This window comes from Nannobrachium achirus (genome assembly GCF_963921795.1).
Source record: "Nannobrachium achirus genome assembly, contig: SCAFFOLD_354, whole genome shotgun sequence".
Lineage (NCBI taxonomy): Eukaryota > Metazoa > Chordata > Actinopteri > Myctophiformes > Myctophidae > Nannobrachium > Nannobrachium achirus.
This window is the reverse complement of record NW_027664809.1, coordinates 48,192-67,500: the sequence shown is the minus strand read 5'-3', so window position 1 is coordinate 67,500 and position 19,309 is coordinate 48,192. Positions and strand designations below refer to the sequence as shown.

General features: G+C 40.2%; 1 protein-coding gene across 1 annotated transcript in view; it reads left to right on the top strand.

Moving 5' to 3' along the window:
* Positions 1-19,309, top strand: part of LOC308280789 (uncharacterized protein) — a gene marked incomplete at its 3' end in the record, with an annotated part of 56,737 nt that overhangs the window by 1,185 nt on the left and 36,243 nt on the right. Inside the window, exon 2 of the mRNA XM_080755105.1 lies at positions 820-940. Within this exon, the coding sequence (XP_080611231.1) occupies positions 820-940 (121 nt within the window). The remainder of the gene's footprint in view (positions 1-819; positions 941-19,309) is intronic.

Genomic DNA, 19,309 nt, shown 5'->3' with positions numbered 1-19,309 from the left:
TTAAGTGGGCAGTTAGACAAACTCCAGTCGATATTTGTGTCACCCAAAAAATATATTTCATGCCCAAGATCACACACTTGATCTAGCATTAAACACATTTGATTTAGATAATCCATATTTGCACTTGGTGGTCTATAGACACAACCTATAAGCAGGGGTTTTATATGACATGTCATCTGCCTGTGACTGCAATATGTTTCTGTTCGCGGATGACTTGGCTCTCCTAGTCTCAGACAGCGAGGTTGAAAAGGCCCTTAACTGTGAACAAAACATGATCTGCACTTGGCTCAGGGACAACAGACTCTCAATTCACCTAGGTAAAACTAAATGTATCCTCTTTGGAGTCAGAAACTCAGCAAAGTTGAGAACTTCACAATTAAAGTAGGTGACACTGTGATAGCAAGAAAAAAAACACCTCTGCTACCTGGGTTGCATTCTGCTAATATTGTACTTTTACTCCACTACAATTATTTGGAAACTTTAGTTACTAGTTACTTTGCAGATATAAATTATTATATAAAATACATACTTGAACCACTTTAGCCCTATTTCATACCTAGGCTATTTTCAAACATTTTGTACATTTTGAATTCCAGCTTGTAACGGAGTATTTCTAATTGCAGTAATGATACTTTTACTTTAATAAGTAAAACGTCTGAGTACTTTTTCCACCACTGATGGCAAATAAAGGAATCTGACATCTGACAAGCTTACTAGGATCTCCTTTTAGTTGACCTTGTACCAGTGATTTGTGCTGTCATGAAACTGTACTTTGATTCTATTACAAACTGCTAATAAACTCTTCAACCAATCAACCAGAGGCTGACGCGCTTGGAGGCCAGACTGAGCGCTGTGGTCAGCAGCATGGACCATGAAGCAGAAGCTGACTTGAGGGAGTACTATGAAAAGAAGTTGGACGGACTGGCCAAACAAAATGAGGGTTAGTGTTTACACACACACACACACACACACACACACACACACACACACACACACACACACACACACACACACACACACACACACACACACACACAGGGGCGGATTTAGAAAATAGGATTCTCCCCACAAAGTAGAATTTGGGGGGCCTCAACGCTGCGTGTGCAGAAAAAAGAATTGAACATTAAGAAAGAATAGTTAAGGGTTGACGTTCGTTTATGTGTCACATGCAGTAACTTGACATGCTGCTTCTAGCAGCCAATTCTACGTGTGTGTGTGTGTGTGTGTGTGTGTGTGTGTGTGTGTGTGTGTGTGTGTGTGTGTGTGGGTGGGAGCAAGAGAGAGAGAGAGAGAGAGAGAGAGAGAGAGAGAGAGAGAGAGAGAGAGAGAGAGCCTTGACGCAGCTTTTACAGAGTGACATTGTGTTTTCAGGCAGATTGAAACTTATTTTTTACGGGAAGCTCAGGGGAAGAGGCCTCGTCTGCCTCGGGCTCTAAAGCCCCTTTTCCACTGCAGCTTTAGCACCACAGTACAACCACACTACACCACACCACACCACACCACACCACACCGCACCACATAAAACTATCTACATTTTCCATTAGGAAACACTACACTATAAAGAATTAATGTATTACTATGATAATTATAATACACTAGAATATATTATAATAGTGGTTATAACACAAGAGAATATATTGTCATGCATTACAACTATTTCCTGGTGGTCTAAATGAAAAGTCAGTGAGTGATCAGTCATTATGAAGTGTTTAGCCCTGTTTGGCCTAGCTCAGCCCTACTCTGGATTGGATACTTTTTAGTACCAGGTTTAGTATCACTTTCACACCACTCTACCCAGGTCCTTGTAGTGGAAAACCTGGCACAAAAACACACACACACACGCGCGCGCGCGCGCGCACACACACACATACACACACACACACACACGCACACACATATTGTGCCGGTGCAGTCGGTAGCACTGTCGCCTCGTGGCTAGAAGGTCCTGGGTTCGATTCCCACCGGGGGACGCTGTGGGCTCTGTGGGTGTGTTCTCTCCTCTGCGTCATCAGTGCCCACACCCTATAGTAGAGGAGCCTATCAATTTTTGTAATTTTGGAATGATAATTGTTGAAGACATGTATATCTTCATTCTTGGGGTTCTCACAATGCCAAAAAAACATGTCTTTCAATTTTTCTTTTTGGGTTTAGCATGTGTAATTAGCATAATTAGCCAATTAATTGCCAAAAACAGTAAATGGCAATAACTTTGCTTCTAGGTAACTTATAAAGGTGATCTTAGAGTCTAAGTCCATGTTTGTGAGGTCCTGAAACTCATCTGTTACCATTGTGAAGTCATACAACCTTTCCTAATTAGCATAATTAGCATACATTACGCAAAAACGAGGTGAAAATAAGCAAATTGCTGCATTTCTTTGTTTTAGTCAACTTTGAAAGCTTCTTACAGACTCTAAGATGTATGTTTACAAGTCCAGGAATTATTATTATACTATACATGAATCATGCAACCTTTTGTCTGTGTAATAATTATGTAATAATCACACCGAAACCAGAAATAGCTATATTTCTTTATATATCCCTCATATAAAATAAAGAACAATATGAGAAATGGTCACAGAATTATCAGATCGTTTATACTAATATGTACAGAAAGTTCTGTAAACAAATTTAAATAGAAGGGTCTCCATCTTCGTCGTCGACGTCATCGTCAATCCCTAACAGTTGTGCCTTGCTTACATTACAACACACCTCTTCATCTTCCCCACACATGCACATCTCGGAGCAGTTCAAATTTTGAGATCGACAAGAACAATGTGACATGCACTGGGATTTCTTGCAGCCACATTTGATCAGTTGAGTAATGGTGGCTGGAGCTGGGGGATCTCGTGTTGTGACTGGCACCAGATGATCTCCCTCAGCCTCCCATCCATATTCAGTTGCTGGTGGCATCTAGGTACGTGGTCCTGATACCATACCATTGCCTGGTAATGGGCACAGGCAATGGCTTGATGTAAAGCTATTTGTGTAGGTGGCAGCTTCTCTGCTTATAATTGTTTCTTTGTGAATAACCTCCACCTGAGTTCACCAACATCCACAAGATTTGTACCAGGCTCTTACAGCTGGCAAACAAATGCTTCAATCTTTTTTTCTGTGTCAGAACTGAGCTTTTTTGAAGTACCTAGAGTAGCAAATGCAGATACCACCTCCACATGACACTGGTTTAGGGCTTGCCAACAGGTTAACTTTCCTTTTCCAGCAAAATGGCCTGTCTGGTCAGCTCCAGTGAAGGCATGGAACCCTGGTAAGACTGAAGTCCTCGTTTCACCCAGTGCCTGCACTACTGGCTCCAGTGAGATGATACGTTTTTTGTTTCCCACACCGGAGATGAAATAGGTGTCCTTGCACAGCTGATTGTACCGTCGGATTGCAAGAACAAAGACATCAGTGTCTGGGGACTCAATGTAGAGCTGTGTTGCCCCTCTTCGGACAGCATCCAGGCTGTGCAGGATTATCCTTGTGTCAGCCTCTCCCTGTGAGCCGTGGAGATGTTTTACATCGATATAGTTTGAGTGGACATCTAGCCTTGACGTGATTATGAAAATGTTGGGTTTCCCCTGGAAGTGTTGGAGGGCTTTCTTAGCAAGATAGACAGTCAGCTCATCTTTGGTGTGGATACCTGACAAGAACTGTTTTTCAGACACCTTCCCTATCGGTGTGTTGTCTTCCACATGATAAGTGGTAGGGGGCTTGCCACCCTGGCGTCGCATACACGTGGCCTCCTTCAGTGAAGATGCAATATCATAGCGGTCAAATACTACATGGGTCTCACTATGTTCTTTGGTCTTCCTGTCCAGTATGGCTATGAAGTGGTCAGCCCACTGGGAACATATCTTGATCCATGATGGCTTTCCCATTGCCTCTACCAATGCCATTCCATCTATGACACTTAGATGGCAGGGGACAACTGTCAGTGGCAGCACTCTGTGGTTGCTGATCAACACCAACGTCACCAGTCCTCTTCTCATTCTGCAGCTCCTCGAGAATGGTCATGAGCTTGCTCTTGTCTGTGCAGGGCCGAAGCTCACCAGTCACTGTGAAGAGAGCATGTGGTTTGGCAGTGAACTCGTGCTGGCCAATGGCTTCTTTGAGGTTGATCTCTGACCGTGATCGAGCAACAATCAGCATTCGAGCAAACAATGACCTGTCATCCTTCAATTCCACCACCTGGTCAGCGAGCTTGTGTTTCACAACTTTTCCTGCACTCTTCCACATCTTCAGTTGAACCTTTTTCTTTCTGGCCCAGACACTGACTTCATTTTTGTTAATGCGCGCTTTCACAAACACCCGCTTCGAACGTTATCAGAACATAGAATGTCCATTATCAGCCTTTATTAACTGCATAGAATGCGCCCATTATGGCCATATTGCCCATACTGAGGAACTCATTATGCTGTTATCAGACATAGTCTCCGTTGATTATGTTCACGTCCCATTGAAAATGCCCATACTCTCGTTCAGGCACTATGTTTTAATCAGACATTCTGTCTGTTGATAATGTAACGTTCTATTACATCACATCGGCCGATATGTCAGTCACGTGACTGCTGTTTTTTTTTGTTTCGTTTTTTTCAACACTGCTCCCATAACCTTTATTCTCAGTGTTATATGCAATATTTTACGAAAGTTTCTGCATTATATTGTTCACTGATACAAGACTGACAGTCTTATTATAATTATCTTCAAAATAGCGTTGGTACTTTCTCCCTTTTTAGTCCTTACGTCAACATAAACATTCAGATTTCAAAGATACGGCGTTTGCTCAATAGCCAAGGATGTTACAATTATGGACGGCCCCTCACATGTACGCATAATGTTCCGTGTTGTTTAATAATAATCATTTTTGATCCGATCGGTGGCTTTTAACAACGCGACCCCATCGGCCGTTGGGGTGTATTGCACCTTATAACTCCTATCACTGATCTGATTAAAATGCTTTTTACTAAACAATACAGAATGCACTCGTGCCGAGGTTGGGCCGTATATAATTGTAACATCTGTAGCCCCGGGGAAATAACTCTATATTTGAAATCTGAACGTCTTTGTAGATGTACGGAGGGAGAACCGCGGTGGAGTTGGATTCAGGTTGGGTGGAGGGAGAACGTGCAAAGATTATTTTTTTGAAGATATCACGTTGGGAATGTGATCGATCCCAGGCTGAGACTGACTACTGTATCCGGTTATTTCCACGCGTTACGACGCGTTGGCACAGACAGAGTATTTCCGTATCCTGTCCAGGGCGGAAGTGCAGCACAATACTGTCGAAGACTGTTGACTGTTGTAATTTATAACTCTGGTTTAGACTCCCACCACGTTTGTCATATTAACAACGGAGAGAGAGGAATAGTTCTTTCTAACACGAGACTAACCCAGTAGCTGCAATAGTATATTGTAAACGTGATAGATAGCAAGCAATGTGTGTGTATATATAATACATTAATAAATAAATAAAAATAAATAAATAAAAATATATATATATATATATATATATATAGATATATAGAGATATAGATATATAGATAGAGGTATAGATATATATAGAGATGTATAGATATATATAGAGATATAGATATATATATATAGAGATATCTATCTATATATATATAGAGATATCTATCTATATATAGAGATATCTATATATATAGAGATATATATATATAGAGATATCTATCTATATATAGAGATATCTATCTATCTATAGATATATCTATCTATCTATAGAGATATCTATCTATCGATATCTATCTATCGATCTATAGAGATATCGATCTATAGAGATATCTATCTATAGAGATATCTATCTATCTATCCAAGTTGAATATTTAAACATGTTTAAAAATCCTCAACACTATCTGTTTAAGGGATACTGTGAATGAATACTGTAGTTGAGGGAGAGGCTCAACCGTACATTTCATCTGGCCATATATGTAACATATTTGGTGTTGAACCACTTAAACCTTTAAACTACAGCATTGGTATTGTGAGGAAAGCTTCCACTGACAAATAGCCAACCGACAAGCTCTGGGTACCCATGTGTTGTTCATGTGGTTAAAACCCCAGCATCCCTATTCTGCAGGAAATTGTACACACGATCTACAAGCTCATAGCTTGATCTAAACTCACCACAGTGCAAGTGACACTGAAATGATCCAAATATAAGCAGTGTTCTGACAGCCTGGACTTACATCAAGACACCCACCTTGAAAAACCCAGAACTACAGGGATTCAAACAAATCTCAAAGTGTTAGGCTATTTATTACAATGTGTGATTTAATGTAGTCCTCCACATTAATGCTGTGGTTCCTGCTGTTATACAAATTAAGCAGCTGAAGAAATTGCAGGTTGAGGCTTTAATGAAAATGAGAGATGCAAAAGTGTATAAAGTCAACATCATTTTAAAACACAACGTACACATTAAACAATAGCAGCATTGTACACCATTATGCTATGTTCACATGTAGAGACGGAAAGCCGCAACGCCGCAAAACTGCACAGATATTTGACGCTTTGCTGCTTTTCCTCAGTCCTGTTAAACACGGTCGGTGACGAAATCTAGCGTGGTGCGTCCACCCGCTTGGAGCTGTTGTATTTTGTAGCTTATAGCTGGAAGTTTAGCCCAGCGCAATTTCCAGGCCCATAGATAATAATAATCAGCACAATGATGAGTCTAATTCCTATGCTCGTTTTCACTCCCAGTACATTAGCCACTTAAACACAAACATCGGTTGTGGGGAAAGCTTACGCTGAAAACAGCCGACCGACAAGCTCACAATGCGACGCGCTGCGTCGCATTGTGAGCTTGTCGATCAGCTATTTTCAGCGGAAGCTTTGTTACATATTTTGTATGTTTTTGATTTTTTTTTTTTTTTACAAAAACGTTTTTGATTTTTTTTTTTTTTTTACAAAATCACTAGCCAAAAACAATGCATAGACAAAAAATTCCAGGACTTTCCAGGACCTGGACCAGGATTTGCTCAATTCCAAAACTTTTCCAGTACTGGAAAATGTATTTTCTAATTTCAAAACTTTTCCAGAAATGTCATGACCGTGGGAACCCTGTAAATAGGCCTCCCCAAATCAAAATGAGACATTTAGTCATCACCGTCACCATCATCATCATCATCATCATCATCATCATCATCATCATCATCATCATCATCATCAATCTCCTCGCACAGAGGCGAGTACAAGTCAGGGGCCTGTTCCTCTTCTGACAGGTAGGCTTGCGGCAGAGCAGTGAGTGGAATGTGACGCTGGAACAGCAACACAGCGTCACACAGTTTCTTTTCTAAAAGCAAAATGTTGCCAACAATGGTCGCTTTCACACCAGGGTGCATGTTGTCATCAATCGATGCCTGAAGTGAAGCTTTTTGCTGTTGAAGGTGTTCGAAATATGTGGTCATCTCCTTTCTCAGCATGGCCTTTTCCTCTGAGGCACGGGTCTTCAAGTGTAGGGCATCAATGGCACGCCTTTTGAGCCCTCTTAGATGATCACCCTCTTCTGTCTGTAAAAATAAGAGTAAAACAACTCACCTACTGTAGTAAAGCAAAAAGTATCACCAATAAAGCATATTATTATTAACAATATCAGATGGGTTTCCCAAAGGAAAAAAGCACATACTTAGCCTATGCAGGTGCTTTGTGCCCATGCATCCCAATGGGCACAAAGCACTGCATAGGCCAAGTACATGCTTTTTTCCTTTGGAAAACCCATCCATTAACACTAGCTCATTGGTTATCAAAGGGGGGCCGGGAACCCCAGGGAGTCCTTGGAGGCGTTTGTCTCCAGCAAAGTGTTATCGTGGCCATTTAAAAATAGCAGATAGGCCTATACAAGATAAATAGAAATAATTACTGGCACAAAATATTTTCCAATGGAGGTGCACAGCCAAATTCTTTATCAATTAGGGGGTCTTTGCCATGAAAAGGTTTGAGAACCACTGCTCTAGTCTCGCTTTTCTAGGACAACATTTAGCAAAAATATTTTCAGCATAGACTTTTGTTGTAGAAGGAAATTCTAAAAGACCTAGTATAGAGCCCTGGGGGACTCAGGTTAAGTATGTGTACAGTATAGTGGCGATATTAGACAGAATTTGAAATTCACCCACATTTTCATCTAAGGTCAAATAAACAGGGAAGGAGACATCGGCTGCGTGCTCAAACTGGAACTGTGATGGGAAGGAGGCCGTCTGTGGAGGCCATGGCAGATTGTTGTACTCTGAGACAGTCTTTCTCAATCTGGTGTTGCTATGTTTTATCTGTTTGGACAGCCTGACAGCAATCCCCTGTCCATCTGGAAAGTGACAAAAAAAGAACACACCCAAAAACTTTAAGCAGTGACATGTGATCAGTCCTTTCAGATTTAAACGGCTCAGATGTGTTTAGATTTAATCTATGCATGTAGCAAAATGAGATTTCACAACTGAAAATGTTTGTATGATAGTCCCATTTAGAGATTGGTGAAACAGTGTGAAAAAGCTGACCCACAGTGCTGATTCCTACCATTTAACACATATACAAAATGTGAAATTACGTTCAAATAATATTGTTCCTGCTGTACTACATACCAAGTACCAGGTGAAGAGATTCACAGATTGGGGCTTAACCCTCCAACCTTTTACATGAAATATCAAGACCATTAAGATTTTATGGAAGATGCTTCTGAACATATTGCTTAAATTCTATATTAGATCAAATAAAGCCTTTGTACGAGCTTTCTATGCATCTGTGAGCATTGAGAGCTTGTAGAACAGCTATTTGCGCTGCACAACATGGTTCAATAGAACAGTGGTTTGGGTCCCCACGTGATCTTTTTTTGGAGGGGGTGACCTCGTGAGGTGACAATTTGAGGACTTAAGACCTTTTAAACACCTAAAATTGTGGGGGGGGGGAAAAGAACTAGTCAAACACTGGTCTAATTGTCTAATAAATAAGAAAGAGGCAAAGAATTGTGAAAATTGCTACAAGCTCTTTGACAAGTATACAATTCCTCAACTCCCTAAATTCCAAATGATTGTCAGGGCCCTTCAGTTCGTATGATTATTGTGGAGGTCACGGCATGAAAAGGTAGAGAACCACTGCAATCGAAGACTTCACACTTTTCACTCATTTTAGATTACATTAGTGTGACATCAGTTGGTGCGACTGAGAACTTGAATCCATGCATTTGTTACGTGGCAATATCAAAAGCATGCTATTATCCTACCTGGGTATCTGCGTTTGAGATGGAGCAGATTCACTCTCTCCCTTGCCTCCGCGCGTGCTTTCAGGAGGAGTTGACCCCTGACCTCCAAGTCAAGGTCTTTTAAAGTTGACTGGAACTCCACGTCTGAGTTACGCCATCTCCTCTTGATGTGGTGTTTTCGCTCTGTTGTGTGAAGACAATTCTCTATCCTAAACACAAGAAGGATCAAAGATAAATAAATGCTGCCGGTAGACAGTAGAGCACACGGTCAGATTTGAAATGTTATATCTTGGCTTACTTACTGCATTTCCTCTGATGACTCTGTAGGATAACTAGGATCCACTCTACATAGAAAAATAGGTTTGTTAAAACTCCTGACAAATATTTATCGCAGCAACAATTCTGCATGTGTGCTGAAATAAAAATGCTGTTGATAAAAGAACTTGTGAAACTAGAAAAGTACTGTTCCTGGGATTAATAATGAACCCACATTTCCTGGGAAATTGTGGTATTGTTATCTTTCCCACAATTTTAACCAAATAGAAAAAGTGCTCATTAGAGCACAGGTGTCCAGTCATATCGAACTGGTGAGATATCGTGAAAGTCTGTTAAAGCAATATGTGACATCATGCTATGGATTACTGGCATCGACCAATAAGTTGTACACAATCATCTCAGAAGTTTACAGCATGACAACATTACAATGGGAAAAAATAATATGAAAGAACTGAGGAACACAAATGTTATCGGTGTGCCAACTTAAGAGTTTTGCATCATGTGGGTGTATGGTGTTTTCCATTCTTAACATACTCTTCACCAGTATGGCAAAAACAACTCTATTGAAGTTCATGTTGTGTGGCGTGTCTGTGACAGGCACACAAACATATGCCCATGTATGGACCATCAGTCAACATGCAGTCATCTGCACATGTTGACAAATAAGCCCACTGGACATGTCAACACAAATGCATTTGTTACTCAACGGTTAACATCAGTGCAGTTAGTAAAGCAGTGCAGTTAGTACAACTGTCGCCGTGTGGGATGTCAGACCACAGATCAGGGCGAGGGACAAGGAAGGTAAAAGAGACTACACCCAAGCAAATAACACGGCTAATAACCCCGGCGGCACCACATTTGACATACAGTAAAAAAAAAAAAACAACAACACAGTAATGGCGTGTTTTAAAAAAGACAAGATAATTGAGCAAGTAGTAATGCAAGTAGAAACCTTATTGGTCTCACCTGATGTTGTCAAGCTGAATCAATTTTGTGAGGTATGTCCTCTTCCAACTGGGAACACTGTCTAGAAACAGAGATAAAGACACAATTTAATTGCAATGAACCTCTGCATCCATTGGAAATAAAGAGGGGGAATTCAACATTTTATAACAATACAATATGCATGAGAATGACCATGCATTTTACTTGAATACTGCTGCTGGAGAGTGTTTTTGCCAGACCCATGAAATGGGTAGGCCTACATAAGCAAATGTCGGTCTGTCCGGGTTTTCTATATAAAGGGTATATATGATGATGACATGATGATGACATGCCTACAAAAGGCATGATGTCATAAATGATGATGACAGACAGAGAAATGTACCATTAAATTTATAGGCCCAGAGGGTTGGCAGAACCGGGGTCTGGCACAACCAGGTCGACCTGGTCTAGTTTAAATATATCTTCTTTATTTTTTTTATCAATTAGGGGATCAATTAGGGGTTCAGTCTTGCTCAAGGACATTTGGACAATGGGGGTAGCCTGCGATCAAACTGGGAACTTTCAATATCCCCAAGCGGCCACTTTAACTCACTAACACAGAGAAATGAACTAACCAATATCTGCACTACATTAATTTAGTACCTTTTGCCTTTGTCTTCTTAAGGGAAAGTTTAGCCAGTTCTGTCTCCCTTTCCATCCACCGCTGTACATCATGCTCGGAAATACACTCTTTAAAAAAAAAAAAAAAAGAGAAAAGAGAAAAACATTAATTCATAGTAACCATACAGAGGTGCAATCCTGGTAAATAGTGTAAATGGTTCCTTCTTCTAATCAAATTTAACCGGGTTTATAGAGTGAAGAAGATTGTGTCATATGTATATCCATATAATGGAAAATCCCATAGACCCATGACAGCACACATAACATCAGCATGATGACAGAAGACATAGACCCAAATGACATGAAAAAACGCATAATAGTCTGGTCTGCATGATGATTCATTTGAACTATTTTTTTGTCATGAACGTGGACAAAATGATCCCACCATTACTTGAGACAACAAGTTGCAGGGTTCCCACACATTTTTTCCAATGATTTTCCAAAACCTTTCCAGGACTTTTCCAGGCCCATATATAATAATAATCAGCGCAATGATGAGTCTAATTCCTATGTTCTCACTCGTTTTCGTTTTCACTGCCAGTACATTAGCCACTTAAACACAAACATCGGTTTTGTGGGGAAAGCTTCCGCTGAAAACAGCCGACCGACAAGCTCACAATGCGTCGCGCTGCGTCGCATTGTGAGCTTGTCGATCAGCTATTTTCAGCGGAAGCTTTGTTACATATTTTGTATATGTTTTTGATTTTATTTTTTACAAAAATAGCCAAAAACAATGCATAGACAAAACATTCCAGGACTTTCCAGGACCTGGACCAGGATTTGCTCTATTCCAAAACATTTCCAGTACTGGAAATTTTATTTTCTAATTTCAAAACTTTTCCAGAAATTTCATGACCGTGGGAACCCTGAAGTTGGTCAACAAGTTGAGTCAACAAGTGTGCGCTGTAGAAGAAAACTGTACCTGGGGCCTCGCTCATGATGGCAGAAAGGTCACCCTCTGCAGCACTCAACACCTTTTCTGCTCTCTCCCATCGATGATGGAGCTGTACAGCTGTAAACAGAAAGTGACAACTTTAGGGTCAAACTGACCCTAAACTGAGGGTCTTAAACTGGCACAAAATGCATGGTCTCAAAATCCCTGCCTTTGGTATGTGCACACACCACCAAACACCAGAGCATTGTTATTAATTAAAAAAAAACATGAAAAACATCTAGAAGCAGCCTAACATTTTCAGCAAAGTAAAAAACGTGGGCAAACCTAGATCTTCCAATTTCCTCCTCCTGAAATGCAGAAGTGCATCGGTCAACAGGTCTTGACGGTGTGATGGAGTCATCTCTTTTGTGACACGTGCAAATCTACGCAGGAAGGACCATAATCTCTCCATCGCTTCTCCATCTGTCAGCCCATACCCCTGAATCCTCCTTGTACTGTACATGATCTGTCAATATTATAATAATAGTATAGGTTATTTTACATCACAATATACAGAACAATAGAATAGAACAATTGCTGCACTATGGGTAAGAAGTGAGTGGTTTGTGTGTACATTTGTGAATGTGTACAAAGTATGTTTAACACTTTTAGTGCTTCCCCAGCAGCATTAACTTCTTGGGTGCCAACTTTAAATATGAATATGCGCCTATAACGCCAGGAAATAGCTATATTTTATGATTTTTTCACATCATAATCAAAGCCAATTCATATAATGTACAATACTACAATTTGGCCACTAGAGCGAGCCATAGACCATAGACATACCAAGCCGCTTCCATGTTAAAGGCTGAAATTACAAGAATCAAGGATGGGACGATGAGATCACGCCATTCACTTTCAATGGGGAGATCCGCGGTTGCTATCTGAGCTCAATACTGTTCAATTCGTGCTTGATCGTCTAAAACCACCATCGGCATGGACACCGGAACGTATACAGATGCCACACAGAAAGTTTCAGAATCCAAATCCGACCTAGTGAAGCTGCGTGAGGTTCGGATGGTTTGCATTGAGCCTAACGGCTAGCGGAAGCTAATATAACTAGACCAGGTCAACCTGGTTGTGCCAGACCCCGGTTCTGCCAACCCTCTGGGCCCTCATGATGTCATCATCATTTATGACATCATGCCTTTTGTAGGCATGTCATCATCATGTCATCATCATATATACCCTTTATATAGAAAACCCGGACAGACCGACATTTGCTTATGTAGGCCTACCCATTTCATGGGTCTGGCAAACAGCAGGCTATGGTTTAAAGGTGACGTCATAATCGTATCCTTTTTTTTCACGGGTTACGTGTTGATACTGGCTGAAGGTAAGGAAACCGTTCCGCTCCGTCTATTGACCCACATTAATGGCTTAAACAATGCTTTTATACAAAAGTCGATCAAAGTCGCTCGGCAGAGAAGTCCAAAATGAGACTGTCGTTCTAAAAGTCGATCGGCACCCAAGAAGTTAAAAAGTACTATATATATCAATCACAATAATATCACAGACAAACCCATTACCTGACAGTTTAACTTATGCCCATAAACATGGAACGCGGGCACCGCTAGTGACACACCAGGCGGTATCCCTCCTCCTTTCTTCTAATGAAACACAACAGTACAATAAAGCTTTTAAGAATATACTCTTAAGACAACATTGAACAGGTGTTCAATACAGTTAAGAAATTGCTCACCTCCCAATGTGTTGATAGAACACATGCTATGTCATAGATGGCATGCAGTTCGATGTTCTTTCCCTGGCATGTTGTTAGCAAGTCATTAATGACATACATTGCATATGCCAGCCTATTGGAAACAAAAGAGAGTTCTGATGGTTAAAATGTTCCATGATGAGCTAAACGAACAGAATCTAAAATCCTTTAAAAACATGTATAGCTTGGCTTAGCAGCTCACCGTTCTCCCTGGTTCATGTTAATGAATACCAAGGGCATTTCATGGCGACAGCATGCTCCAAACACCCCCGTCACGTCCAGTTTTTTTTGTTGCTTCTGGGACCGGAGCAGATTTCCTGCCTTGAAGTCGCTACAATCCTGATTACATAAGGAGATTTAAGTCTGACAACATACTCAACTCAAGGGGAGTGTTGACACCTGACAGCAGTGAGCGAAAAATTTACTCACGTCATTTGGTTTGGAGCAGTCAGGATGGGAGAGGAGGTAGGGCTGAACATCCTCAGCTTTCACAAACATGGTGTTACCATGTAATGGCTCAACCTCACTCCTGCCCGAGCTCCGCTTTCGGACAAGACCGAAGTTGGCGTCCATGGACACCATCATTTTTCCGTCAGTCTGAAATATAAATATAAATAGTGAATTAGTATCTGGTTTCACTGCATCGTTATTTAATAACCCATCATGACAGGATGATGTGGAGAGGATGATTTGGAAACGTGCAGTCACTATGCAACATTTTTCATTCAGCATGAATGTAGAACTCAAACCTTTGGACATGCTGGGCAGGTTGTATCGAATGCATATGAGGTACGTCGTCTGTAGTGGTGGTGTCTGAACTCTGATACAGATTCCCCAACTAGGGCTCTGTACAGCTTGTTAACCTGTAAAGAAGTAAAGAAAATCTAAATCAGTGGTTCCCAAACCTTTTAGCCCGTGACCCAAAATAGAAATTTACCTTTTGCCCGGGACCCAAACTAGTGAAAACAGCAGATCTACAAGCTCACAACGCGTTGCTTCGCGCCGATGGAAATCTTTGCTTTTTTTTGGCCTACTTAAAAACTAAATGTAGGAAACTAACTATGAGGGGACCCATAAAAATGTTTCCGTGACCCACAAATGGGTCTCGACCCAGTGTTTGGGAAACAGTGATATCAAGTGCATAAATTAACATACTTTTCAAATGTTTGGTATTTCTGTATTAGAAATCACTGTTTTGAGTGGTCTCATGTAATATTCTAATATTTTGAGATAGGATTTTCATGAGCTGCATTCCATAAAAATCAAGATAAAAGCAAAAATGGGTTTTGAATATTTCACTGTGTGCGCAATGCATCTAGAATATGTGAAAGTTTCACTTTTTAAATTATATTTCAGAAGAAAATTAACTTTTGGACAATATTCTAATTTTCTGAGAAGGTCCTGTATATACATTACCTCTGCAAGCGTCAGGTTATTTTTCCATCGCAAGGTGTTGCAAAAACCTTCAACTGAGACCTGGCACTCCAGAGAGAGGTAAAGAAAGAGTTCAAGGAGAGCTACTGAAAAAGCCAGTTGTGGTCTCTCAGGCGACGCAGGCCACAGCCCATATTTGAGAAGTGTACACACTTCTGATTCACATGTACACAGGCTGACAGTGAAGCTGGACAGCTTGCCTAGAAGGAGTAAAATAGTCAAAGGATTGCTTCTTTTCAATTATTAATTAAATACATGTACAGTGGGTAAAATAAGTATTGAACGCACCAACCTTTTTCACAGTAAACATATTTCCAATGATGCCATTCACATGATTGTTTTAACATACATTGAGATATACTCAAACTCAAGTAATCTGCATATGTAAAGAAATGACAAAGATTAAGTCCATGCATAATTCTATGTGTTATAATGTGGAATAGCACAGAAAAAAATATATATATTTGTTTGCACAGATAGGAGGTAGGAATACTACATAAGTCAAATGGTGGCTAGCCTTTCCTTTCCTAACTATATCGGGGTTTTTTGTAGTCTGTTCATTACTTTTTTCTGTGCTATTCCACTTTATACCACAAAATTATGTATGGACTTCATTTGTGTGTACATCTCTATGTATGTTAAAACAATCATGTGAATATCATCATTGGAATTATGTTTACTGTGAAAAAGGTTGGCGTGTTCAATACTTTTTTTTACCCACTGTGCATTTGAAAATGCATTTACATCACAATATGCTTTTTAATTGGGGAATGTTTTTTTTTTTTTTTTTTTTTTTTTTACAGATATTAACTATATTTGTCAAACAAACCTGTGTTCACGACAACTTTTATGTCCCTAGTGTAGACTGAATGGGAAATGTGTTCCTCTGACAACTGCAAGGCAAATCCATACAAGGCTGGCTCATAACAGGTTTTCTACAGAAAAGGGGCAAACAGGAAAACCAACTCTAGATTAATGTCAGATTATCTCAGATAACCACGCTGCTGTAACAAAATGCAATTCTATAATGTAAATGTCATGAATAAGTACTAACATTCCATTTCTCGGGTAGGTGTAAAGAATTCCTGTGGATCGCCTTGACACAATTCTCACAGAAAACAGCTGTGCTGCTGCACTCCAGACAGCGATATTCAGCATGTTCTTGGCACATCCCACAAACATTTGACAATGGTGAGGCACATTCAAAAGAGACACGCAGCAAATCACTCCTAACTGAATCCCAGGCTTGGATCTTCTTCCTATTGGATTTGCTGTAGCCAGACTCTGCACTAGTACCACAGCTGTCTTCATCATTCTGTTCTAGAGGTGTGGTTGATGTGACACAGACAGGTGAGCTTAATTGACTTGACCTGGGATGCTTGTTGTTTTTCAAATATGAGTATTTAGCAGTCCCACTACTAATGCTCCTCCTCAGGACTTTTATCTTTTTCGTTCTGAAACAAGACATGGTGACTTCATTGTGGAATGGAATCTGTAAAAAGAAAACAAAATACATATATATATAAAACTAGACCAGGTCAACCTGGTTGTGCCAGACCCCGGTTCTGCCAACCCTCTGGGCCTATAAATTTAATGGTACATTTATAGGCTGTCTGTCCCTTTATAGGCTGTCTGTCCCTCCCTCATGTCATCATCATTTGTGACATCATTGTGACCAAATATGGAGAGGGCGGGACAGACCGACAGACAAAGCAAAAGGCTTTGTCTGTCGGTCTGTCCCTCCCTCATGTCATTGTGATGACATGAAGGCTTTGTCTGTCGGTCTATCCCTCCCTCATGTCATCATCATGTCATCATCATGACCATCTATGGAGAAAAACAGGACAGACCGACATTTGCTTATGTAGGCCTACCCATTTCATGGGTCTGGCAACTAGACCAGGTCAACCTGGTTGTGCCAGACCCCCTGTCTGTCATCATTATTTATGACATCATGCCTTTTGTAGGCATGTCATCATCATGTCATCATCATATATACCCTTTATATAGAAAACCCGGACAGACAGACCGACATTTGCTTATGTAGGCCTACCCATTTCATGGGTCTGGCAAAAATATATATGTATCTATATATATCTATATATCTATCTATATCTATATCTATATATCTATATATCTATATATCTATATATATATATACAAGCACATACACACACAATATACATATATATCTACATATACATATATATATCACACACGTAAAAGATTGTACATTACTCAATATTATTGGTAGAATATACATCAGATAATGCACAGATGTCCATTTATCATTGCTCACCAACATGGCTGCTCTTACATAAAATTGAGCTACCGTGGAAAGAGAAACTGATCAGTATTCCCATCCTACAGTCATTAACTCTTTTACTGCCACATAATTGAACAAAAAGCTCAATCCACTGCCAGCTAAATTGAGAATTGTCGCTCATCTTTGAAGGCCTACTGGAGAAATTTGGTTTCGACTATAAAGACAACAATTATATGGCAACAAAGAATAGAATGTCTACTTTGCAACAGAAAAAGATTTCGAGTTTTTATCTTGTTCTGTTCATTAGCTAGAAGCTGCAGAATGTGGCCTAAAAACAGCTCTTTGAGAACATAAAGCTGAGAAAAATGCATTTTTGTGAAGAATACATTTTCAGGCAGAAATCTCTCTTTAGCCTTTTATTGTTGGCTTCAGTAACATCACACCTATGATCAGTGGTTGTTTACAAACAAATTCAAAAAAATAAAAACAAGAAAAAGTGTCTTTTTACACACTTTTAGTGTGTAAGAGAAGTAAGAGCAGTAGTAAGAGCAGTGCAGAACATTGACACAGTGACATGAGCTTCAGCCTGAATCCTGCTTCAGCTTTCAGGGTTCTCTTTATCTCACTGTGACACTACTGTGACACTACATGTCTACAGTACAGAGTGTATATGTGTGTGTGCGTGCGTGCGTGCGTGCGTGCGTGCGTGTGTGTCATTCAGCCTGCACAGGGCCTGGGGCTCCATTCTGTTTCACTCCAGCCAGGCTCCTCCGGAAGGGCTCCACCGGGTCTGCTGAACTCGTACACGAGCCCATGGTCGATCTGTAAATTATACAAATACATAATTACTATAAAATACATGAAAAATAGTACACCTTCAAGCTCACAACGCGTCACAGCAGAATGCGTGGAGGTTGGGGGCCTACTATTTTCATCAAAAGGCCGTTTTAGAAATGTCAACCCCTGCCTCTCTAACATTCTATGCACTTCCTGCTTACCACACAAATATATATATATATATATATATAATATATATATAGTAATTATGTAAAAACAGCATTCATGGTCTGGAGAGGGCACTTTTTACAGATGGATAAAAGGGCAGGGGCTCAAGCCCCCTTTGATGTCTATGTGAGCATGTGCATGGTGCTAAGTCTGATTTACAGAAAAAAGTTTGTTTTTCCACGATGTGGAAATGAAGAAGTAGGCTCATCATCATCGTCGACTCATCATCTAAAATCATAGCCAGGAAAATATCAAATAGTTTATATCTAAACAAATCAATTTACAATTTTGACATTTAGCAAATGACTTACAATAAGTTCATATATAACATAAAATGCAGTTATAGTAAATAGTTACCATGCATTTACTGTCACAGTGAAATTCCCTTTATACCCTGTATACCTATATAAAATGTCACAATGCAACATAGCTCTGTTTACACAAAGCTGTACTCCCTCCAACTGTATATATGTTCCCCATTTTCAACAGTTTTTATTTGTAACACTTGCTTTGGCAATGTAAACGTATGTTTTCTCATGCCAATAAAGCTCCTTTGAATTGAACTGAAAAGCTACATCATCAGCTACTGATGATGATGATGATGATGATGATGACGATAAAAAGAAACCTCTCCCTCTCTCTCACACACATCGTACGCACGCACACACAAACTAAGCCAATAAATCCTAAATTCCCATCAAATAATCCTAGTAGGCTGTGCAGTGCACGTACACTACACGCGGTACGTGCACGCGCGTGATAGGAACTCCACGTGTGTCCTGAGTAGCGACAAAAACAAACCAAGCACGTGGATCCTAACTGCTTGGATCAAGTTACTGATCCGGTCCGGATACGGAAACATTTCTT